General features: G+C 42.0%; 1 protein-coding gene across 3 annotated transcripts in view; it reads left to right on the forward strand.

Moving 5' to 3' along the window:
* The first annotated feature begins 19,275 nt into the window (after positions 1–19,275).
* Positions 19,276–24,501, forward strand: part of PISD (phosphatidylserine decarboxylase) — a 45,890-nt gene continuing 40,664 nt past the window's right edge. The window contains exon 1 of one of the 3 annotated variants that reach the window (XM_031028370.2): positions 19,276–19,389. In XM_031028370.2, the coding sequence (XP_030884230.1) occupies positions 19,325–19,389 (65 nt within the window). In that variant the 5' untranslated portion in view covers positions 19,276–19,324. The remainder of the gene's footprint in view (positions 19,390–24,501) is intronic. The other 2 variants (XM_006733486.3, XM_031028372.2) reach the window with 2 other exon arrangements.

Below are 24,501 nucleotides of genomic sequence, written 5' to 3' on the forward strand. Positions count from 1 at the left end.
TGTTCCAGTATTCTTTGGAAGGCATAGGATTCATAAAAAGTCATCCTGGAAAATTGTTGGACAATTTGGGTGTAATAGCCCAGCCATTTCACTTACTTGACCCCGTGATCCTTAGAAAGTCACATGACCTTTTTAAAATGAAAGACTTACAGAAGAGCGATCTACCCACAGGCACTCTTGCTCCCTGCAATCCAACTCTACACAGCAGCCAGAATGAGATTTTTTTCTTAATGCATCAGGGCAAGGGTTTATTCCAGAGGCAACTGAATGAGGGGACAGAAGGCTGGCTCAAATCTGTCTGGAATGAGATTTTGGAGAAATCTTTTTTAAAATCTTTATTTTTATTATTTATTTTTTTTAAGTGATTTCTATGCCCAACCTGGGGCTTGAACTCACGACCCCTGAGATCAAGAGACTGAGCCAGCCAGGCGCCCCTGGAATGAGATTTTTATCTATCTATTTATTTATTTAAAATTATTTTCATTTTTATTTATTTTTTTTAAGATTTTATTTATTTGACAGACAGAGAGAGAGCACAGATAGGCAGAACGGCAGGCAGAGGGAGAGAGAGAAGCAGGCTCTCTGCGGAGCAGGGAGCCCGATGCGGGGCCCAATCTCAGGAATCCAGGATCATGATCTGAGCCGAAGGCAGACGCTTAACCAACTGAGCCACCCAGGCACCCCATAAGATTTTTTTTTTAATAAAACATTTTGCTTTTGAGATACTTGTAGATTCACATGCACATTCCGCAAGAAATTATAGTACAGAGAAGCCAATTTCCCCCAATGATAACATCTTGCAAAACTATGCAATATGACAACGGTATTGACATTGATACAGTCAAGATAACAGTACATTTCTGCTATGGTCTGAGCGTGTCCCCCAAAATTCATATATTGAAGTACTAACCCCTAAAGATGATGGTACTAGGAGGTGGGGCTTTGGGGATCTGCCTAATTATGAGGGTGGAGCCCTCATGAATGGGATTAGTGCCTTATAAAGGAGGCTCCAGAGAGCACCCTAGCCCCTTCCACCAGGTGAGGACACAACCGGAAGTCTGAAACCCAGAAGATGCCTTCACTTGACCTTGACCTAACTGGCATCTTGATCTTGGTTTACCAGAGTCCAGAACTGTAGAAAATAAATTTCTATTGTTTATAAAGTACCCAGTCTGTGGGTATTTTGTTGTAACAGCCTGAATAAGCAAGAGAGTTTCTATCAAGATACAGTACATTTCTTTCAGATTGGGTCATTTCTTTTTTAAGATTTTGTTTATTTGACAGAGAGACACAGCGAGAGAGGGAACACAAACAGGGAGAGTGGGAGGGGGAGAAGCAGGCTTCCCGCGGACCGGGGAGCCCAATGCGGGGCTCGATCCCAGGACCCTGGGATCATGACCTGAGCTGAAGGCAGACGCTTAACGACTGAGCCACCCAGGCGCCCCAGATTGGGTCATTTCTATTGTTCTATCTTCAAGTTTACTGTTGCCTCTGTCCCTCCATTCTGCTGCTGAGCCCATGCACTGAATTTTTGTTGTGGTTTTTTTTTTTTTAATTTTTGTTAGTGTTTTTTAGTTCTAAAATATTCATTTGGTTTTTCTTTCTTAAAGATGTATTTATTTGAGAAAGAGTGTGCACACGCATGCAAGAGAGGGGATGGAAAGAGGGAGAAAGAATCCCAAGCAGACCCCCCACTGAGCAAGGAGCCTGATGCGACCCCAACCTCATGACCTGAGTTAAAATCAAGAGATGCTGAACCAACTGAGCCCCCCAGGTGCCCCTGGTTCTTCTCTTTGCTAGGACTTTCTATTTCATTGTGAGGACTTACTATTTTCTTCATTTGTTTCAAACGTGTTTGTAATTATTCACTGAAACATTTTTATGATGATTGCTTTTAAAATATTTTAGTCTTTGTCAGGTAATTCTAACATCTCTGCCATTTTGTGTTGGTATATATTGATCAGTTTTTGTTTTGTTTTGTTTTGTTTTGTTTTTAATTCCATTTGAGATCTTCCTGGTTCTTGGTATGGCAAGTTTCATTGAAACTTTGACATTTGGGTATTATAAAAGACCCTGAATCTTATTGAGAACTTCTGTTTTAGCTAATTTCTAGTGATTACTGCCACTTAAGGGGAAAGCCAGGTTTCCCACTCACTAGCTTCTGTCACTACCTGAGGGGGCCCTCCTCACTAGTACTGGGTTGAGGTGGGAGTTCTGGCTCCCCATACGGACTCTATTGATGCCTCCCTAGCTGGGACGGGTAAGAGTGCCTCATTACTGCCCCACACTGGCCTCCATTGATACCACAGATTTGGGAGGGGGTGGCCTTGTTATTGCTGGTCAAAGGTGGAGAGTTCTGACTCTCCACTAAATGTCCTCTGACACCAGCCTACTGGGAAGGGCTAGGGAGCCTTGATCCTTCCAGGTAGGTGAAAGTCAGGCTCCCCACGTGGTCCCCATGATACTGTGGGGGTGAAGAGGGTGAGCTTGGTTACCTCAGGATGGAGATGGAAGTCCTAGCTCCCTACTTGACCTTCTCTGACACCAGCTGGGTGGGGAGGTTGAGGGGCTTTATTACAATTGCCGAAGATGGAAGTCTAGGCTCCCCATTCAGCCTCTGCTGGTGGGGGTGTAGCCACAGTTATCTATGGTGCTTGGCTGGAGTAGAATGGCTATTGTCCATTCTTTTCTGAGAGGCTCCCCCTTTCCTGGTCCTTTGGCTAGAGACCACACGCTTTCATTGGGGTTTTTTTTTTGTCTGTGCCCATAGGCATTTTCTAGTTGCCAACATTTTCAGCTCCAAGTCTGGAGTATATGAGGCAAAAAGAAACCCCAGGTAACTCACCACTATGTTGTTACCTGTACCCTGAGTTACCTAGTCAGTCGGCCTCTTTCTACCTTTCAGTCTTTTTGTATTTTATATACATGCCCAGATCTGGTTTGAAGTACTGTCCTGGGGGGTAGGGATAAGTACAGGTGGACAGTGTGGGCTACTCCTTGGATGCCTGCTGCAGTGGGTGGGGGTGGGGGGTATCCAGGGAAACCTTCTTGATCCAACAGTCCTGGGTCTCTGAAGAAGCTGTCCTTGAACGAACAAGGGGGCATCAGCCTCTCCACTCCTTTCCTTGGCCTCAGGGGCTGTTGCAGGTCAGGGGAGTGTCGGGAGACCTTGAAGAAAGACTGCTATGAAGACAGCAGCAGAAATGGGATAAATTCCTTTTGTTCAATGTCCTAATACCCAAAAGCATGGCGCTTTTATTTATTTATTTTTAGATTTTTATTTTTTTTAATTTGAGTGAGAGCAAGAGAAAGAGCATGAGCAGTGGATGGGGAGAAGGTAGAGGAAGGAGAGGGAGAAGCAGGCTCCCCACAAGAAGGGAGCCTGATCTGGGGCTCAATCCCAGGACCCTGGCATCATGACCTGAGCCAAAGGCAGATGTTTAACTCACTGAACCACACAGGTACCCCTCCTTTTTTAAAAAAATATTTGTTTACTTATTTGAGAGAGAAAGAGAGCGAGTGGGGGGGACAGGTAGAGGGAGAGAATCTTCAAGCAGACTCCCCGCTGAGCGCAGAGCCCAACGTAGGGCTCGATCCCACAACCCATGAGATCAGGACGTGAGCCAAAACCAAGAGTCAGATGCCCAATAGACTGAGCCACCCAGGCGCCCCCAGCATGGTGCTTTCTAAGAAAGCAGTTATTTCACCTTTTCAGCATTTGGGCCCCGGTTTAGGATCACTTGATTCTGCACAAACTGCTTTGAATCATTCATTCTACAAATATTTGTTGAGCACCTCCCATGTCCCATGCCCCATTGTAGCAGGTGCTAGGGACTTAATGAGAAAATAGAGGTATGGATTCTGCCTTCTGGGAGAAGGAGACAGAGCTAAGTGGTAATTTTTAAATTGTAACAATAGATAGACAATGACAAAGTGATGAGTGCTGGGAAGGAAAATACAGGGAGTTGATAAAGGCTCTCACAAGCTGCCAAGTCACTGTTTTTAGTGAGTGTTGAGTGTAATGTCACAAAACAGAAGTTTGCTCATAGAGTTAGTTGTACTTGGGTTACTCAAACCCACTTAACATTGATTTTTGGTTCTTCCTCACAACTAACAATTGATATAATTTCAATCTAAACAGCCTCTGCTTTACCACCAAAAAATCTACTGAGCTCAAATTATACATGCTGATTCCCCTTGTTGATTTGACTTAATTTTTCTCCCTGCCCCCCTCTCTCTGTGTCATAAATAAATAAAATCTCAATTTTTTTTTAAAAAAGGCCACCTGTGTGGCTCAGTCAGTTAAAATCTGCTTTTGGCTCAGGTCATGATCTTGGGGTCCTGGGATCAAGCCCCACATCCGGCTCCCTGCTCAGGGGGAGTCTGCTTCTCCCTCTCCCCCCTGCTCATGCACTCTCTCTTTTGCTATCTCTATCTCTCTCAAATAAATAAAATCTTTAAAAAAAATAAAAATAAAATGAGACTTTAAAGAGGTGACTCAGTTAAAATGAGACTGGTAGGGCCACCTGGCTGGCTCAGTGGTGCAGCATGTGACTCTTAATCTTGGGTCATGAGTTGGAGCCCCATGTTGGGTGAAGAGATTACTAAAAAAAAAAAAAAAGAAGAAGACAGAAAGAAAAAAAGATGATGAAAGATAAAATGAGATGTTAAGGTGGGCCGTAATCCAAATCTGAGGGCTGTTTTTATAAGAAGAGGAAATTTGGACACACAAAGGGACACCAGGAATATGCACACACAGAGGAAAGACCATGTGAGGACATTGTGAGAAGACAGCCATCTGTATAAGCCAAGGAGAGAGACAGCAGAGAAGCCAAACCTACTGACAACTTGATCTTGGACTTCTGGCCTCCAGAACTGGGAGAAAATTAGTTTACGTTGTTTAAGTCAGCCGCATCTGGGGTATTTTGTTATGGCAGCAGTAGCCGACTGATACACATCACTTACAGGAAGCCCAGCTAGGACTCCGACATTCTCAAAGCCCAAGCTTCAAGCATTGTATCAGGAGTGATGATATATGCTCCCCACCACACCCCCGGGCCAACTTGAGCACTATGCGCAGTAGGAAAAATCGTAGGGGCCGTGATAATGCTACGGCAATATCCCACAGCAATGTTCTAATTTTAATTTATTTAAAATAGGGAAAATATATAATTATAGCAACGAACCAGGCCTGGATTCCATTGTCAACACAGTTGTAAAATGCAATTTTTATTTTTATTTTTTTGTTTTTATTTATTTACTTATTTTTTATGGAGGAAGGGGTCCATTAAGGCAAAGGTGTCTAGGACTCACAAAAGCTATAATGCAGGGCGCCTGGGTGGCTCAGTCGGTTAAGCATCTGCCTTCAGCTCAGGTCATGATCTGGGGGTCCTGGGATGGAGTCCCGCATCAGGCTCCCTGCTCCACGGAGAGCCTGCTTCTCCCTCTGCCTCTCTCTCTCATGAACAAATAAATAAAATATTTTTTTAAAAAAACCTTCTTAAAAAAAAAAAAAGCTATAATGCACCGTGGCTACCACCATCCACAGCTTGCAAAACAGCTTTAAAAATTGAAAATTGAAGGGTGCCTGGCTGGCTGGTTCAGTTGGTGGAGCATGTGACTCTTGATCCCGGTTGTGAGTTCAAGCCCCATGTTGGGTGTAGAGATTACTTAAAATCTTTTTATTTTATTTTTTTAAGATTTTATTTATTTGACAGAGAGAGCAGAAGCAGGGGGAGCTGCAGAGGGAGGGGGAGAAGCAGGCTCTCCATTGAGCCGGGAGCCCGACGCGGGGCTCAATCTCAGGACCCTGGGATCATGACCTGAGCTGAAGGCAGATGCTTAAGGACTGAGCCACCCAGGCGCCCCTTAAAAATAAAATAAAAAAAAAAAAAAAGAAAATTGAATCTCAGGGGATTACAAATTCGTTCTTAAATCCTAGGCCAACTCTGCCCCCTAGTGGTGGTATGGAAATTTCGGAAGAAATGAATGCGCAGTAGCTGTTGGGTAATTCACACCTACCAGGGGCTTTGAGATTGTCCCATATCGTTTCATCCTCAGAATCCCATGCACTTAGTGATATTCAACGTCCAGATAAGTCACCGAAACTCAGGGTTCTTAAGGCATTTAACCAGGGTCACATGACTAGTTAGACAGTTGGTTTCCATCCGTGGCCCAACACTGTGGAGAAACCCGTTTATCCAGATTTTCCGTTGTTGAGATGGGCGACTCCAGCAGTGAGAATTACAGTAATGCTCCAGGTTTTCCAGTTTGGAGACAGAGAAGAATTTTTGGAGAGTTTTGCATGGTCAGCATCTTTCCTGCTGTCTGCATTTAGAGACAGACACTGTGCTTAGGGCTGTGATGGGGACTGTCTCTAAACGAAACTTAAGTTAATGTGAGTCTTCTAAGAAGGTTGCATTTTCGGGGTAGAGAAGAGATTTGACTTGGCTGCCTCATTCACATCTCTTTGGAATCACATCTACTCACACACCACCAGCGTCTCTGAAAGAAATTCACGTGGTGCCTCACCCCTCCCGGATATAGGAGCGGGTGCCTTTCCTTGCTGAAGGAGGGCCAGGGAAGGCAAGCACTGATGGGCAGGGAGCATGTTTTGGGTTTTTGTTGTTGTTGTTTTTGGTGTGGGTTTGTTTTTTTTTTCTTGGTGCAAAAAGTTGTTTTTATTAAAGCACGGGGACAGGACTCGTGGGCAGAAAGAGCTGCTTGGCAGGGAGCATGTTTTAAAGTTTGGGACTATCTTTTACTAAAACCATTCAGTTACCCATTTCTTTCTTTCTTTTCCTTAAGCTTGAAAAAGAGTAGGCTCTCTCCCACCCACCAGCATTACCGTAGAGATGGTGCTTTCAGGGGTTATTAATCGCAACTGGAAGGGCTAGAGTTTGGTTACTGTTGTCCAAGAGTCCCCTAGAAGCTACCTTAGGGGTAATTCCTTCAGTTTGGCTGCATCATGCAAACTGCATGTACCTGTTTCAGGTAAATAAGCTACTGCCATCCATCAGTTTCTCCTCTGCACCTGCTACATGAAGACAGCTTTTCCTGGGCCAGTGAAGATGGCCATAAGCCTGTAGTGAACTCAGCCTCACTGACTACACGTACCTGCCTGCAGGTCATGCTCCACACTTAGGTTGGCAACACAGCTTTGAAAAAACTGCAGTGATGTTCTCTAGGAGGCCAGGAGCTGGAGAAGAGGCCCCAGACACCTGCCTGCCCTCCTATAGTCCCCTTTTCCTATTTGCAGCCCATGTTTGTTTCTCATGCTGCATCTTCTTTGTTCTCCCTACGTTCTCTCCCATGTCCAGTCCCTCTCCCTTCTCTCCATTAAAGCGACACAATCTAGAATGTATTCATTATTTGAAAATGTTATGGGACAGGATCCCAAATCAGGGTCATATTGCCTTAAAATCATAGAACTTCATAGCTGGAAGGAGGCCCTAAAGATTTTATATGTAAAGATTTTACACACACATGTATATATTCTTAGCTCTCTCTATATACATACATACATACATATATTTATATATATGAATATATTTATATATGTGTGCATATATATTCTTAAAACTTAAGAGGGTTGGAATGCATGTGTGTGTGTTCTTAAAATATAAGAAGTTGTTGGGGCGCCTGGGTGGCTCAGATGGTTAAGCTTCTGCCTTCGGCTCAGGTCATGATCCCAAGGTCCTGGGATCGAGCCCCACATCAGGCTTCTAGCTCGGCAGGGAGCCTGCTTCTCCCTCTCCCTCTGCCTCTCCCCCTGTTCATGCTCTCTCTCTCTCTCTCTAATGAATAAATAAAATCTTTTTTAAAAAAAGTTGTATATTGGTGTCTTTTAATTTTGTTGTTGTTGCTACTCACTCTTGAAAAATGTTATGATTACCCTCATCTGAAAAATTGTGCTAGGATTTCTTTTTTGTTTGTTTTTAAGTTTATTTATTTATTTATTTATTTATTTTAATCCCCACACCCAATATGGGGCTCAAACTCGCAGGCCCAAGATCAAGAATCACATGTTCTGTTTTTTTTGGTCTGAGCCAACCAGGCACCTCTCTTCCTTTCAGTACGACTGGGACCTGGTGTGACAGTATATACACTAGAAGGAAAAGTCTTCATGTTCCTCACCTGTACCTCGAGCTGAGCTCTGAAAGGGTCGTTCCAGAAATGGTCTCTGGAAGAGAAAAGTAGAAAACGGTTTGTTTTCCCCTAAAACTTGTTTGGCTGTGGGACCAATCAGGGAGAAACTGGAGAAGTTTTCATGGAGCAAACTTCTTCAGCCAAGCTTAATCCAGTAGTTTTTGTATTTGTTTTTGGTTTTCTTTTTTTTTTTTTTTTAGGATTTTATTTATTCATTTGAGACACAGAAATACAGAGAGAGAGGCAGAGGGAGAGGGAGAAGCAGGCTCCTCGCCGAGCCAGGAGCCCGATGCGGGACTCGATCCCAGGACCCTGGGATCATTACCTGAGCCGAAGGCAGACGCTTAACGACTGAGCCACCCAGGCGCCCCCCTTGCTTATTCTTTTTTTTTTTTTTAAGGTTTTATTTATTTATTTGACAGAGAGAGACAGCGAGAGAGGGAACACAAGCAGGGGAAGTGGGAGAGGGAGAAGCAGGCTTCCCGCGGAGCAAGGAGCCTGATGCGGGACTCGATCCCAGGACCCCGGGATCATGACCTGAGCCGAAGGCAGCCGCTTAATGACTGAGCCACCCAGGTGCCCCGGTTTTCCCAGATTTCTTTCATTTTATTGATTAAATTATAATTTAACCACTGGAGAATGAGCAGAACTTACATTTCTCATTTGATAAGTTCTGACAAGTATACTCCTATGCAACCACCACTCAGATATTTCTGTCACCCCAGAAAGTCACCTCATGCATCTTTCCAGGGTAGCAACTGTTCAGTATTCCATCTCTATATATTAGTTTTGCCTGTTCTTGAATGTTGTATCATTGCAATCAGACAATATTACTCTATGGTATCTGACTTATTTTGCTCAATGTAATGTTTTTGTAATGGATATTTGGGTTGTTTCTAGTTTGGGAACCTTATGAATATAGCTGCTATATACATTCTTGTAAAAACAAAACAAAATCTAGTGGAATAAAGATGTATTACAGCATTAACACAGAGGGCAAAGATGGGGTAAATGGGATTTTGAAGGTTCTAAGATGCTGGCATTGATTAGGAATGAATAAAAGTACTAACTTATACTTCTTACCATTCTTTTGGCTGTGAAAAGTCAAGGTGGAGAGATTTGTCAGGTCCATGGATTGGGAGCCTCAATATTGTTATTCATCAAATTGATCTCTGGATTCAACACAATCATAATAAAAATCTCAACAGGATTTTTGTTGTTGAACTTGACAAACTGATTCTAACACTTTTTTTTTTATAATTTTTTTTTAAAGATTTTATTTATTTGACAGAGAGAGCACAAGCAGAGGGAGAGAGAGGGAGAAGCAGGTTCCCCGCTGAGCAAGGAGCCTGATGTGGGACTCGATCCCAGGACCCTGGGATCACTACCCGGGCCGTAGGCAGCCGCTTAACCGACTGAGCCACCCAGGCATCCCTGATTCTAACACTTTTATGGGAATGAAAAGAATCTATTTATAAAAGCCAAAACAGGGGTACCCAGCTGGCTCAGTCAATAAGAGCACGTGACTCTGGATCTCAGTGTGGTGAGTTCAAGCCCCATATTGGGCACAGAGTTTACTTAAAAAAAAAAAAAAGATTTACGATAAAGCAACAGTAATCAGTGAAACAAATAGAGATCATTGGAATCCAGAAATAGACCCACGTATGTATGGTCAGTTGATTTTGACAAAGGCAATTCAGTGGGGAAAGGAAAGTCTTTTCAGCATTAGTGCTGGAAAAATTGGATAAGTTTATGGAAAAATGAACCTAACTTCGTATATAATTTGAGATGAGCCATACATCAAAATATAAAAGATAAAACTGCAAAGTTTCTTTTTTTTTTTTTTTTTTGACAGAGAGACACGGTGGCGAGAGAGGGAACACGAGCAGGGGGAGTGTGAGAGGGAGAAGCAGGCTTCCCGCCGAGCAGGGAGCCCGATGCGGGGCTTGATCCCAGGATCCTGGGATCACGACCTGAACCAAAGGCAGACGCTTAATGACTGAGCCACCCAGGTGCCCCGAAACTGCAAAGTTTCTAGAAAAAATATGGGAGAATATCTTTATAGCCTTGGGGTAAGCACAGATTTTTTTAGGATTAAAAAAAAAACTGTAAAAGAAAAAAATTAATCACTTAATCTCCATTAAAATTAAAAACTTCTGCTTATCAAGAGACTCCATTAATGATATAAGAAAGCCAGCCACAGGCTGGAAGAAATACTTACAATACATATATCTAACAAAGAACTTATATCCACAGTATATAAACAACCCTGACAACTCAATAATAAAAATTCAAACAACCTAATTTTTTTAAAGATTTTATTTATTTGAGAGAGAGAGAACATGAGCAGGGGGAGGGGCAGAGGGGAAGGGAGAGGGACAAGCAGACTCCGAGCTGAGCGTGGAGCCCTATGTGGGGCTCGATCCCAGGACCCTGAGATCATGACCTGAGCCGAACTGACTGGGCCACCCAGGTGCCCCAACCTAATTTTTTAAATGGGTAAAAGACTTGAGCAGACTTTTCACATATGAAGATATATGAATGATCAGTAAGCACATAAAAAAGTGTTCAACATTATTAGTCTCCTGGATAATACAACTTAAACCATAAAGAGATATCACATCATAACATTAGAATGGCTAAAAATAATGTTGGTGAAAACGTGGAGCAATCAGAACTCACACATTGGTGGTAGGAATGTAAAATGATACAATCACTTTGGAAAACTTTTTGGCAAGTTCTTAAAAATTAGACTTCTATCTACCGTACAATGCAGGAATTCCAACCCTGAAGAAAAATGAAAACTTCTGCTCACAAAAATACTTGTAAAAGTAAGTTTACAGGGGCGTCTGGGTGGCTCAGTCGGTTAAGCCGCTGCCTTCGGCTCAGGTCATGATCCCAGGGCTCTGGGATAGAGCCCCACATCAGGCTCCCTGCTCAGCAGGGAGTCTGCTTCTCCCTCTCCCTCTGCCTGCCACTCTCCTTGCTTGTGCTCTCTCTGTGTCAAATACATAAATAAAATCTTTAAAAAAAAAAAAAGTAAGTTTACAGCAGTCTTATTCATAATAACTCCAAACCAGAACTCAAATTTCTATCAACAGGAGAAGGGACAAACTGTGGTGTGTTTATATAACGGAATATTACTTGGTAGTAAAAATGACAGAACTACTACATTAACATGATTGAATCTCAAAAACATGATTCTGGGAAAATGTGAGGTTCTATATCTTGACTGTGTTAGTGGTTGTATGGCTTGAATCATACTTAATATTTGTGCATTTCTGTGTATGTAAATTTTACCTAAATAAAAAAAGACAAACATACATGTTTTAATCTCTAGGGTAACCATTTAAAGACTAGTACAGAAATGATAACTATCAGTTATCAGAAGGGGAAGAGTAGAGTAATTAAGAAAGAAACTTGATGTATCCACAAGTAGGTGAGAAAAAAAGAGAAAAGAGAATATAGAACATTTGGCCAAATAGAAAATACATGTAAGAGAGTCTATTTAAATCCAAATGTATTGGTAATTTAATTGATGGACAAAAACTCCAATTGAAAGATAAATATTGTCAGACTAAATTAAAAACAAGACCCAGTAATGCTGCTTACGAAAGACACACTGTAAATATAAGGACACACAGAGTCTGAAGACATACTGAACACCAAACAAAAAGCAAAGAGCATAGCATAGCTGTATTAATATCAGATATAGTTAGACTTCAAGGCAAATAGCATTACTAGAGACAAATAGGGACATTGATAATGGTAAAAAAAAAAAAGGCAAATCCAGCAGGAAAATATAACAATATAGAATTTGCGTAAACATTGAAATAATGTTAACTAATAGAACTACAAGGAAAAACAGACAAATCTGTATTATAGTTGGAGATATGAACATATCTCTCTCAACTGATAGAACTAGTAAACAAAAATTAGTAGGTTATAGAAGATCTGAAAACCCGATTAATCCATTTAACCTAATTGAAATATATATATATATATTTTTAAAGATTTTATTTATTTGAGAGAGAGAGAATGAGAGAGAGCACATGAGAGGGGGGAGGGTCAGAGGGAGAAGCAGGCTCCCTGCCGAGCAGGGAGCCCGATGCGGGACTCGATCCAGGGACTCCAGGATCATGACCTGAGCCGAAGGCAGTCGCTTAACCAACTGAGTCACCCAGGCGCCCCCTAATTGAAATATATTTTAAAAATTAGACAGGGACACCTGGGTGGCTCAGTTGGTTGAGCGGCCAACTCTTGATTTTGGCTCCAGTCCTGGTCTTGGAGTCATGGGATTGAGCCCCACATTGGGCTCTGCTTTCAGTGTGGAGTCTGCTTGTCCCCCTCCATCTGCTCCTTCCCCTGCTCGTGCACTCTCTTTCTCTAAAATAAATAAATAAAATCTTAAAAAAAAATTAATCATATTTGAGCCACAAAGCAGATCTCAACAAAGGCAAAGGATTGAAATTCCAAGTGAGTTCTCTGAACACAGTGGAATTGTGTTAAATATCAATTACAGACAAAAATAAAACTAGATAAACCCAAATTCTTTTTAAATTAAGCAATACATGGTTATCTTAAGAGTCAAAGAAGAAATCATCAAATATTTTATTTATATTTTTAAGATTTTATTTTTAAGTAAACTCTCTACCCAATGTGGGGCTGGAACTCACGACCCTGAGATCAAGAGATGCACTCCCCACAGACTGAACCAGCCAGACGCCCCCACAATGTACTTTAATACATTGAGATGGGTACATATAGATTTGTTGAATCACTGTGTTGTACTCTTTAAACTAATGTAATATGTGAACCATTCTTCAATTAAAAAAATAATAATTTTTAAAAAAGTATTTTGGGGGCGCCCGACTGGCTCAGTGGGTGGAGCATGTGATTCTTGATCTCAGGGCTGTAAGTTCAAGCCCCACGTTGGGTGTAGAGATTACTTAAAAATAAAATCTTTAAAAAAAAGTATTTTGAACTGAGTAATATTGAAAATATGGTAGCCCAAAATAGAAGGTATAGCTAAGCCTCTACTTAGAAATAAGTTATAGCTTAAAATGCATATATTAGAAAAGAATGCTGAAAAACAAATGCTCTAAGTATTCTCAGAATCTTAGAAAAGGACAGCACATTGAAAGTAGAAAAAAAATACAGCTAAATAAGTACGAATAAAATAAGAAAAACAAATATATAATAGAGGAAATAAAGTTAAAATGTGTCCTTTGAAAACAATATTAATAAACCTCTAGCAAGACTGACCAAGAGGAGGAAAAAAAAGAGGGACTTCATAAATTCACCAATGTCAGGAAAGAACATGAGTACGTCACTAAAAATCCTATGAAAAAGAACATAAAGGAATGTTAGGGGGCGCCTGGGTTGCTCAGTAGGTTAAGCATCTGCCTTCAGCTCAGGTCATGATCCCGGAGTCCAGGGATCAAGCCCCACATAGGGCTCCCTGCCCAGCAGGGACTCTACTTCTCCCTCTCTCTCTGGCCCTCCCCCCTGTTCATGCTCTCTCTGTCTCACTCACTCACTCTCTCTCTCTCAAATAAATAAATAAATAATCTTTTTAAAAAAGAATGTTAAGAACAAGTTTGTGCCAATTAACTGAAATTTTAGATAAAATGAACAGATTCCTAGAAGAAAAGACAATTTACCAAACCACCACAAGAATAGAAAACCTGAACAAATACCACATCTATTAAACTTTTTTTAAGATTTTATTTTTAAGTACTCTCTGCACCCAATGTGGGGCTCAAACTCACAACCCCGAGATCAAGAGTTGCATGTTTCACTGTCTGAGCCAGCCAGGTGCCCCACATCTATTAAATGTATTCAATCTGTGATTGAATCTCCTTCCATGCCTATGTAGCTTTGCTGATGAACTCTTCCAAATTTTAAGGAAGATGTAGCACCAATCTTACGCTTTCCAGAGAATTGAAAAGGAGAAGTGCACATTCATTTATGATAACAAAAACCTGACAAGAGCAAAAGAAAGAAAGAACGAGAAAGAAAGGAAGGAAGGAAGGTGAGAGGGAGAAAAGAGAAGGAAGGAAGGAAGAAAGGAAAGAGAGAGAGAGAAATAGTCCATTCTCTCTCTCAATGTAGATGCAAAAAAACTAAACAAACTATTAGCAAATTGAATCTAGCGATATATTAAAAAGGATAATACACCATGACCAGCAACGCAAGGTTGATTTAACTACGAAAATCAATCAATGGACAAATGAATAGTCACAGGCAAAAGGATGAAGCTGGATCCTTACCTCACAACTTGTAAAAACTTAACTCAAAATGAATCAGTCTTAAACTATAAAACTCTTAGAAGAAAGCATAGGTGTAAATCTTCGCGACCTTGATTTTGGCGAATGATTCTTAGATATGACATCAAAAACATAAGCAACGAAAGAAAAAGTAGATAAATTGAACTTCATCAAAATTAAAAACTTTCATATTTCAAAGGACACCATCAAGAAATGAAAAGACAGCTCACAGAATGGGAGAAAGTATTTGCAAATCATGTATCTGATAAAGGAATTATATTAGAATATAGAGAAAGAACTCTTACAACTTAATAAAAATGCAACACAATTTAAAAATGGAAAAGGATCTGAATAGATATTTCTTCAAGGGAGATATGCAAATAGCTAATAAACACTGAAAAGATAGTAAACATCATTAGTCATCAGAGAAATGCAAATCAAAACCATAATGAGAGACCACTTCATATCCATCAGGATGGATGTAATAATAATAATTTTATTTTATTTATTTTATTTTTATTTTTTATTTTTTTTAAGATTTTATTTGCGAGAGAGAGAATGAAAGAGAGAGAGCATGAGAGGGAGGAGGGCCAGAGGGAGAAGCAGACTCCGAGCTGAGCAGGGAGCCCGATGTGGGACTCGATCCCGGGACTCCAGGATCATGACCTGAGCCGAAGGCAGTCACTCAACCAACTGAGCCACCCAGGCGCCCCAATAATAATAATTTTAAAAAGAGAAAATAACAAGGGTTGACCAGATGTGGAAAAATCAAAACCCTCATACACTTCTGGTGGGAATATAAAATGGTACAGCCATCTTGGGAAACAATCTGAACAGATTCCTAGAAATTAACAATTAACAGTTCCTCAAACAATTAACAGTGAGTTAACATACAAGCCAGCAATTCCACTCCTAGATATATACACAAGAGAAATGAAAATATATGTTCATACAATAAATTATATATGAATGTTTATAGCAGCATTATTCATAATTATGAAAAGGTAGAAATGACCCAAATATCCATCAACTATGAATGGATAGACAAATGTGGTATATCCATATAACTCACCCTTTTAAGTGTACAACCCAATGGTTTGTAGTATAGCCACAGGGATTGTGCAACCATCACGATAATGAATTACATTTCGTCACCCCAGAAAGAAACCCCACACCCTTTAGCTATCCTATGTCCCCCATTTCCACCTCCCCAGCCCTAAGCAATGAGTAATCTGCTTTCTGTCTCCATGGATTTCCCTATTCTGGATTTTCCTATGAATGGAATCAAATAATCTGTAGGCTTTTTTTTTTTTTTTAATTTATTTATTTAGGGGCACCTGGGTGGTTCAGTTGTTGGGCATCTGCCTTCGGCTCGGGTCATGATCCTGGGGTCCTGGGATTGAGCACCGTATCGGGCTCCCTGCTCAACGGGGACTGCTTCTACCTCTCCCACTCCCCCTGCTTGTGTTCCCTCTCTCGCTGTGTCTCTCTCTCTGTCAAATAAATAAAAATCTTTAAAAAAAAGTATTTATTTGAGAGAGAGCACAGGCAGGGGGAGGGGCAGAGGGAGAGGGAGAAGCAGGCTCCCCACTGAGAAGGGAGCCTGACACGGGGCTCAATCCCAGGACCCCAGGATCATGACCCGAGCTGAAGGCAGACGCTTAACCGACTGAGCCACCCAGGTGCCCCTAGACTTTTTTTTTTAAGATTTATTTATTTATTTGAGAGAGAGAGACAGAGAGAGCACGAGCAGGGGGAGGGACAGAGGGAGAAGGAGAAGCAGACTCCCCACCAAGCAGAGAGCCTGATGCAGGGCTGGATCCCAGAACCCCTGAGATCATGACCCAACCCGAAGTCAAATACTTAACGGACTGAGCCACCTAGGCACCCCTAATATGTGGACTTTTGTAATTGGCTTCTTTCACTTAGCATAATTTTTTTTTAAGCTTAATGTTTTCTAGGTTCAACCATGTTGTAACATCTATCAATACTTAATTTCTTTTAATTGCCAAATAATATTTCATTGTATGGACGCACCGTATTTTGCTTATCCATTCCATATCTATGTCATTTGATGGACATTTGTGCTGTTTCTACCTTTTGGATGTTATGAACAATGCTGCTATAAACATTTGTGTACAGGTTTTTGTGTGGACATATATTTTCATTTCTCTTGGGTATATTCCTACAAGTGGAAGTGCTGGGACATCTGGTGGTAACTCTATGGTTAATTGTTGAGAGATTGCCAGATTGTTTTCCAAAGAGATCGCATCTTTTCACATTCCCACCAGCGGAGTATGAAGGTTGTGATTTCTCCATACATATTCTTCTCAACATTTGTTATCAACTGACTTTTTATTATTTATTTATTTATTTTTAAGATTGTATTTATTTATTTGAGAGAACACGAGCAGTGGGGAAGGAGGGGAGGCAGAGGAAGAGGGAGAAGCGGACTCCTCGCTGAGCAGGGAGCCAGACTCAGGGTTCGATCCCAGGACCCTGAGATCATAACCTGAGTGAAAGGCAGATGCCCAACCAATGGAGCCACCCAGGAGCCCCTCAACTGACTTTTTTTTTTTAAATTGTGATAAAGTATACATAACATTTTTTTTTTTTAAAGATTTTATTTATTTATTTGAGACAGAGAGAGACAGAGAGCACATGAGAGGGGGGAGGGTCAGAGAGAGAAGCAGGCTCCCTGCCGAGCAGGGAGCCCGATGCGGGACTCGATCCCGGGACTCCAGGATCATGACCTGAGCCGAAGGCAGTCGCTTAACCAACTGAGCCACCCAGGCGCCCCTATACATAACATTTTTAAGTGTACACTTCAGTGACATCAAGTATATTCACAATGTTAGACAACAATTGCCACTATTTCTAGAACTTTTTCATCATCCCGAACAGAAACTTTGTACCCATCAACTTTCCAATCTCCCCTCCTCTCAGCTTCTGGTAACCTCTATTCTACTTTCTGTTTATAAATTTGCCATTCTAGGTACTTCATGTGGCATCATACAATATTTGTCCTTTGGTGTCTGGCTAATTTACTTACCATAATGTTTTTAAAGTTAATACGTGTTGTAGCATGTATTGATACTTCACCCCTTTTTATCACTGAATAATATTCCATTATATGGATTGATCACATTTTGTTTATCCATTTGTCTATAAATCCGCTTTCTGGCTATTGTGAATACTGCTGCTATAAACATTGGTGTACAAGTATCTGAGTCCCTGCTTTAAGTTCTTTTGGGTATATACGTAGGAGTGAAATTGCTGGATCATACGATAGTTCTGTGTTTAACTTTTTGAGGAATTGCTAAATTGTTTTCCATAGTGGCTGTACCATTTCATCTTGACACTAGCAATGCACAAGGATTCTAGGTTTTCCACATCCTTACCAACACTTGTTATTTTCCATTTTAAAAAATGTATAATCATTCTAATATGTGCAGATGTGAAGTTGGTATCTCATTGTGGTTTTGATGGGCATTTCCCTAATGACTAGTGATGTTGAGCATCTTATTAGCCATTTGTATGATTTTTTTGGAGAAATGACTGCTCATTTTTTGTCCATTTTTTAATGGGGTTGTTTGTTTTTTATCAATGAGTTTTAGAAGTTCTTTATATATTCTGCATATTAGATGCTTATCAGATATTCTCACTTTCTGTGGGTTATCTTTGAGTTTTCTTGATAGTGTCCTTTGGTACACAAAAGTTTTAATTTTGATTAGGTTCAATTGATACTATTTTGTTGTTGTTGCCTGCGTTTTGGTGTTATACGCAAAAAATTATCGAGTCCAAAGTCATGAAGGTTTCCCTTATATTTTCTTTTAAGAGGTTTATAGTTTGGGGCTCTGGGGTGGCTCAGTCGGTTAAGCGTCTATCTTGGGCTCAGGTCATGACCCCAGAGCCCCACTCCCCACCTCCTTGCTCAGCAGGTAGTCTGCTTCTCCCTCTCCCTCTGCCTCTCCTTCCCTCTCACGCTCTCTCTTGCTCTCTCTCAACTAAAAAAAAAGTTTTATAGTTTTAGTTCTTAAGTTTAGGTCTTTGATTTATTTTGAGTTACTTTTTGTATATGGTATAAGTTAAGGGTCCACTTCATTCTTTTGCATGTGGATATTTCAGTTTTCCCAAATGCACTTTATTTTGAAATAACCCCACCCCTCCCCTTTTGAGTTACTAGTCTCACTTGAATAGTAAAACTAATTCTATACTTTTTATTTTCTCTCTCATATTTTAAAGACCCATAGAAGGAGGTGTCTCACCTCCAAGAGGAAACGTGATGCCTGTTAGGCTCCCTGGAGGGGCTGATTGTGCACTAGCCGAGCTTAAATAACCACACAGAAATAATTGCGGGCATCAGGCAATATATCCTCTTGTGTCAAACGTCTGGTGAAGACAACTGTGATTAGCAGACTCGGGGAGGAAAAAATGGAGCTGTATTTCTCCAGTTTGGGAAAGTAAGAACGAGACACCGTGCACGCAAAGTGCTCCGAACAGAGCCTGGAACTTAGGAAGGGCGGAATAAATGGTAGCCGAGGGTGGATGCTCTTAGCTTCCCTATATGTAAATAAGGGAATTGGCTAAGTTGATACATTCTCAGATTTTGGGTGACTCATTTTCCAGGCGCATGAGGAAACGTACGACAGTGGGAAGAAAGAGAACTGGCGACATTGCACCGAGGCCCCGATTTAGCACAGCAGGAACCTACCCAACCTGGCTCTGGAGGTGCCCAAAGAGCTGGGCTGATGGGGCGGGGAGCAGCCGTAGGGAGGAGCTTAGCCGTCTCCGCCCACAGCCCACCGCGTTCCTCATTGGTCCTGTGAGCTCTATGCTCGTAACGTCACACGCATGCGCCACAAGTGTGGAAAGGGGGCGTGGCCCGCTAAGAAGGAGGAGACAAGATGGCGACGTCCGTGGGGCGGCAGTGCCTGAGGTTGCTGCGCGGGATCGAGCCGTGGCGGAGCAGGTATACTGTCTGGGGAGGCTGTCTCGGGGTGGGAGGCGGCCTGGGCCGAGCCGGAGTGCTGGGAGGAAAAAATCGTTTCTCTTTTGCGGGCTCCCTAAGGGTGGGTCGGGTAAAGACCGAGCCATCCACCTTCACGTAGAGCTCGGGAGCAGGTGCGACTGTCGGCGCGTAGGGAGGTCGGGATTTATTTAGGGTCTGGCCTAAGCGCTCTCGCTTTGCCCTTTCCAGCTAGGTGGAAGTGCAGAAGGGACCAAACAACAACAACAAAAATCCCAAACAAAACAGATGAAATAGGCTGCGTGCCCTCCGCTAGAGTCGAGGCTGGGCTGGACGCCCCTTTCGGGGTTTGTGTTTCTGGAACGGCAGTGAGATGTGGGAAGAGCTTTGGACTGGAAGTCGGGGGCTTTCGTTTCAGAGTCTTGGTCTTTGAATCAAGAGGTTGGATTCGGTAATCTCAAATAGTCTATAAGGAATTAGGGTCTTGGTTATTCTGGGGACTGACTCCCACCTCTTAGGTTCTTAGAATTGGAAGAGATCTGAGGGATCATCTAAATCCAGCTGATTTTCGAATTGGCGAAATTGAGGCCTTGAGTGGGAGAGGGACCTGCTCAGTTTTACCCAGCTAGTTAGTAGCAGAGCCAGGACCCTGACCTCTCTTCTCTCATGCATGGACCCCATGAGGGCATTTATTTTTCAGAAATAGCTTGGGAGCATTTGGACTCTTGGAAAATGGTTTAAAATGCTGGTAGCTATGACTCAGAGTTGGCTGCTTGTTGTCATTTCAAAGAGCGAGGGTTTGGGAGACGCACGGTGATTTTTGTTTTTCCGGCAGGGTTAATTTTGGCAGCGTTAATTTTGGCAGCGTTAACCAAAACTTGCTCTGTGACCAGAGGTGGTGGTGACCTGTTATTGTAATTTGGGGAAGTAAAAGGACACTGGATTTGGACTGAGAGGGAATAGTAACTGTGATTGGCCTTACCATGAAAGCTTTACTCTCCTATCATTGACTATTCTGAAATGGTGTAGTTCTCTCAGGAGGGGGCTCTGCAATGTGGTAACTGTTGGGATTTGGGCTGGAGGGTCTCTGATTTGATATTAATACCAGCTGTGCTGTTTATGAGTCAGCCATGAATTCAGCAGACCTGTGTCATGAGTTAAAAAGACTAAAAAATGACACTCCAGATATTTTTTTAAAATGATGTGGAGGATGTACTCACTCACCATCATTAAAAAAAGGGTTGGAGGTGGGGAGTCATACTTTAGTATCAATGGAGATAAATGAGACTGGATTTAGGTGCAGTGGTTGGAAGGAATGAGGATTTGGGCACAATAAGAACTTTTAATTTTCAAAGGTATTATATATTGATACACACAAAAACCAAAAAGACAGCATTTTCTTAAGTTTTAAGTAAAGCATGTCTGAGACATATAGATGAAAACCTCGTATTGCAGTTTTTCAGTAACTGGGTGATGTGTGGCAGGTGATAGAACAAAGAGAAAGCAACATCTTGGGTGATAATTAATGGCCACGTTTCCCAAACTTGTTTGATAAAATAGTAGGGTGGATGTTTATTAGAAATTGAGATTCCCAGATATATCCCCAACTTGCTGCCAAATTCGGATTCAGTAGGTGTAGTAGCTTGGGGCTGCAAGTGCCTCAGATGATTCTTAGGTTCAGGTAAGTATGGACTGAGTACCTAGGTAGTGGTTGTTTATGCAAGACTTTCATTCAGAAATATTTATGATATTCCGGGGTGCCTGGGTGGCTCAGTTGTCGGCTCAGGTCATGATCCCAGGGTCCTGGGATCGAGCCTCACATCGTGCTCCCTGCTCGGCGGGAGGCCTGCTTCTCCCTCTCCCACTCCCCCTGCTTGTGTTCCCTCTCTTGCTGTCTCTCTCTCTGTCAAATAAATAAATAAAATTAAAAAAAAAATATTTATGATATTCCTACCACTGCAAACCACAGTGCCAGGAACCATGAGGGAAGGGAGGGAAGAGAGGAATTATAAGATACAGTATTTGGAATAGGCTTTGTGTTAAAAGAACTTTGCAGTTTAGTAGAAGAGAGAGAAAACACTCAACACTAATACAAGATAGAATGTGGAATAAGGCCTTCAGAAGGTCTGCCAGTTTGTTTTTAGGAGAGCTTTCATAACTTCAGAAAGGAGAGATAGAAGGACTACAGTTAAAGCATCACCACCAGAGATGATGGTAAAGGATTTTATAACCATGACAGTATGGGCACAGACTAATCAGCATGGACATTGGTCATAGACAATTTTTTTTTTAAAGTAATCTTTACTCCCAACGTGGGGTATGAACTCACAACCCTGAGGTCACAAGTCACATGTTCCACTGACTGAGCCAGCCAGGTGCCCCTGGCCATAGACAATTGATAGAGCCATCCCAGTTTGTGCCACCTGAATATAAACTCTGTTACTTTACATATTTATTTATTTTTAAAGATTTTACCCATCCATTTGAGAGAGAGAGAGCAAGAGAGAGCACGAGCAGGGAGGAGAAGGGGAAGCAGGTTCCCCTCTGAGCAGGGAGCCCGACTCGGGGCTCGATCCCAGGACCCCAGGACCATGACCTGAGCTGAAGGCAGATGCTTAACCAACTGAACCACCCAGGAGCCCCTGAACTCTGTTACTTTAAATAATGGTAATATGTAACTAGGTGCTGGTTTTTCAAGATTGTCTCAGGTAATCTTAATGAGGTAGATCCTGTTTTTACAGGTGGACAAATTGAGGCTTAGAATTAATTACGTTTCTAAAGTCACACTTTTGGTGAGTGGCAGTGAGCCATACAATCAGACTTGTGTGCCCACTCATGGGCTTTAATCACCTGTTTGCAGGATGCTCGCATGAGTCACCAGCTAGAAGAGACATCTGATTGAATTTATCCATTCATCCCTCTGGGCTTAATTTCACCATTGAGATTGGAGTTCATAGTTCATTGTGAAGGCAGACAGACCCCTATGTTCATCAAGGGATATGGGCAGTTGGGGCACCTGGCTGGCTCAGATGGTTAAGTGTCTGCCTTCAGGTCAGGTCTCATCCCAGGGTCCTAGGATCGAGCCCCGCATCAGGCTCCTTGCTCAGCGAGGAGCCTGCTTCTCCCTCTCCCTCTGCCTGCTGCTCCCCCCGCTTGTGCTCTCTCTCTCTCCCTGTCAAATAAATAAATAAAATCTTAAAAAAAAAGGGATATGGACAGTAAACAAATAGGTAGAGGTATATATATATGTGTGTATATATATACACACACATACACTTATATACACACACACACATATATATATGTAATCTGTTCATTCCAGGTAGCCAGAAGTGCTATAAAAAAAAATAAAGGCAAGTAATCAAAGGGTTAGTGCTTGATAAGGGCAATGGTAGTCAGGAAGGCCAAACTCAGGAGGAAACCTTTTCACAGAGAACTGACTAATGAGGGAGTGAGTCACATAGAAGGGTGTGCCCAGTAGAACAAACAGCAAATGCAAGGGTGTGGGAAGAGGCAAAGTTGTGGGTACTAGGAGTGGCAACAGGAATGAGTAAGGAGGAGATGGAAAACAGCAGGATATCTGAGAATCCAGCAAGGACCAAGTACATGGGGTCTAGTTTTATTTTCTGTTTTGAAAAGATCACTCTGGGGGGCGCCTGGGTGGCTCAGTTGTCTGAACAACTGCCTTCGGCTCAGGTCATGATCCTGGAGTCCCAGGATCAAGTCCTGCATCAGGCTTCCTGCTCAGCGGGGAGTCTGCTTCTTCCTCTGACTCTCCCCCCTCTCATGCTCTCTCTCTCTCTCAAATAAATAAAATAAAATCTTGAAAAGATCACTCTGGTTGTTTTGCGGTGAATAGGATATAGAGGGCCAAGAATGAAAACTGGAGACTGGAGAACAGGCCTTCACAGTCATCTGGTAAGAGAATCAGTTGTCTTGGGCTTGGGTGTGAATGGTGGTGGCAGTGAGAAATAAAGATACACACACACACACACACACACACACACATACACATTTTAAGTTTATTTTTTTGGTATTCTCTACACTCAGCATGGGTCTTCAACTCACGACCCCGAAAACAAGTTGTATCCTCTTCCAGCTGAACCAGCCAGATACCCCTACGCAGATAAAAATATTTTAAAGGAAGTTTTCCTGTCTTGGCAGTGGACTGAATATGGATAGTGAGAAAGAAAGGACTTCTGTAAGAATGAATCTTAGGGTTTTGATTTGTGTAGCTTTGTGAAGGGTGATACCTTTTGCTGAGATGGTGTATTATAGTAATGTTGCTGTGGTAACAGATAAACCCCAGGATCTCTGACTTAACACAGTAAGTTTATGTCTTGATCTTGTAAAGTCCCAGTGAGTGCTCCTGATCAGTGCCGCAACAGTAATTCAAAGATGCTCCTGCTGTCTTTAGCACATGACTTCCCAAGTTCTGCATTTTTGTCTGCAGCAAGCAGGCTGAAGGGGAAAGCCTGGAGGTGGATGCCTGGGAAACCTGAATGGTCTTCACATTGGTTAGAACAAAGTTCTGTGGTCACACCCTACTGCAGAGGAAGCTGGGAAACACTATGTTTTGGGTGTCCAGGGAGAAGAAGTAGATTTGATAAACACCTGACTAGTCTCACCACAGATGGACACCTCTTGGGGGAGGAGCAGGTTGAAGGGGGGAGTTAGGAAGGGTTAGGAGTGAGGGAATCATCAGTATCTGGCTATTTAAAGACGTGACTAGGGGGATGGGTAAAATAGGTGATGGGGATTAAGCCATGCATTTGTTGTGATGCGCACCGAGTGATGTATGGAATGGTTGAATCACTATATTGTACACCTGAAACTATTATACTGTACATTATTAATTAAAAAAAAAAATAAAGGCAGGGGACTGGATGAGCAACTCTAGGAAGGAGTGTAGACAGAGAGGAGATTTGAACATTGGGCATGGCAACAGTTTGAAGTTAGGGAGAGACCAGAGAGGTAGGAGGAAAATCAGGGTCCCAGAAGCCATGTGAGAGATGTGGTTCAGGAAGGAGAAAAGATGACGAGATCAAGAGGTACAAACTTCTAGTTATAAAGTAAATAAGTCATAGGGATGTATAGTTAATAATATTGTGTGGC

This window comes from Leptonychotes weddellii, chromosome 13 (assembly GCF_054177405.1).
Source record: "Leptonychotes weddellii isolate Sample4059 chromosome 13, ASM5417740v2, whole genome shotgun sequence".
Classification (NCBI taxonomy): domain Eukaryota; kingdom Metazoa; phylum Chordata; class Mammalia; order Carnivora; family Phocidae; genus Leptonychotes; species Leptonychotes weddellii.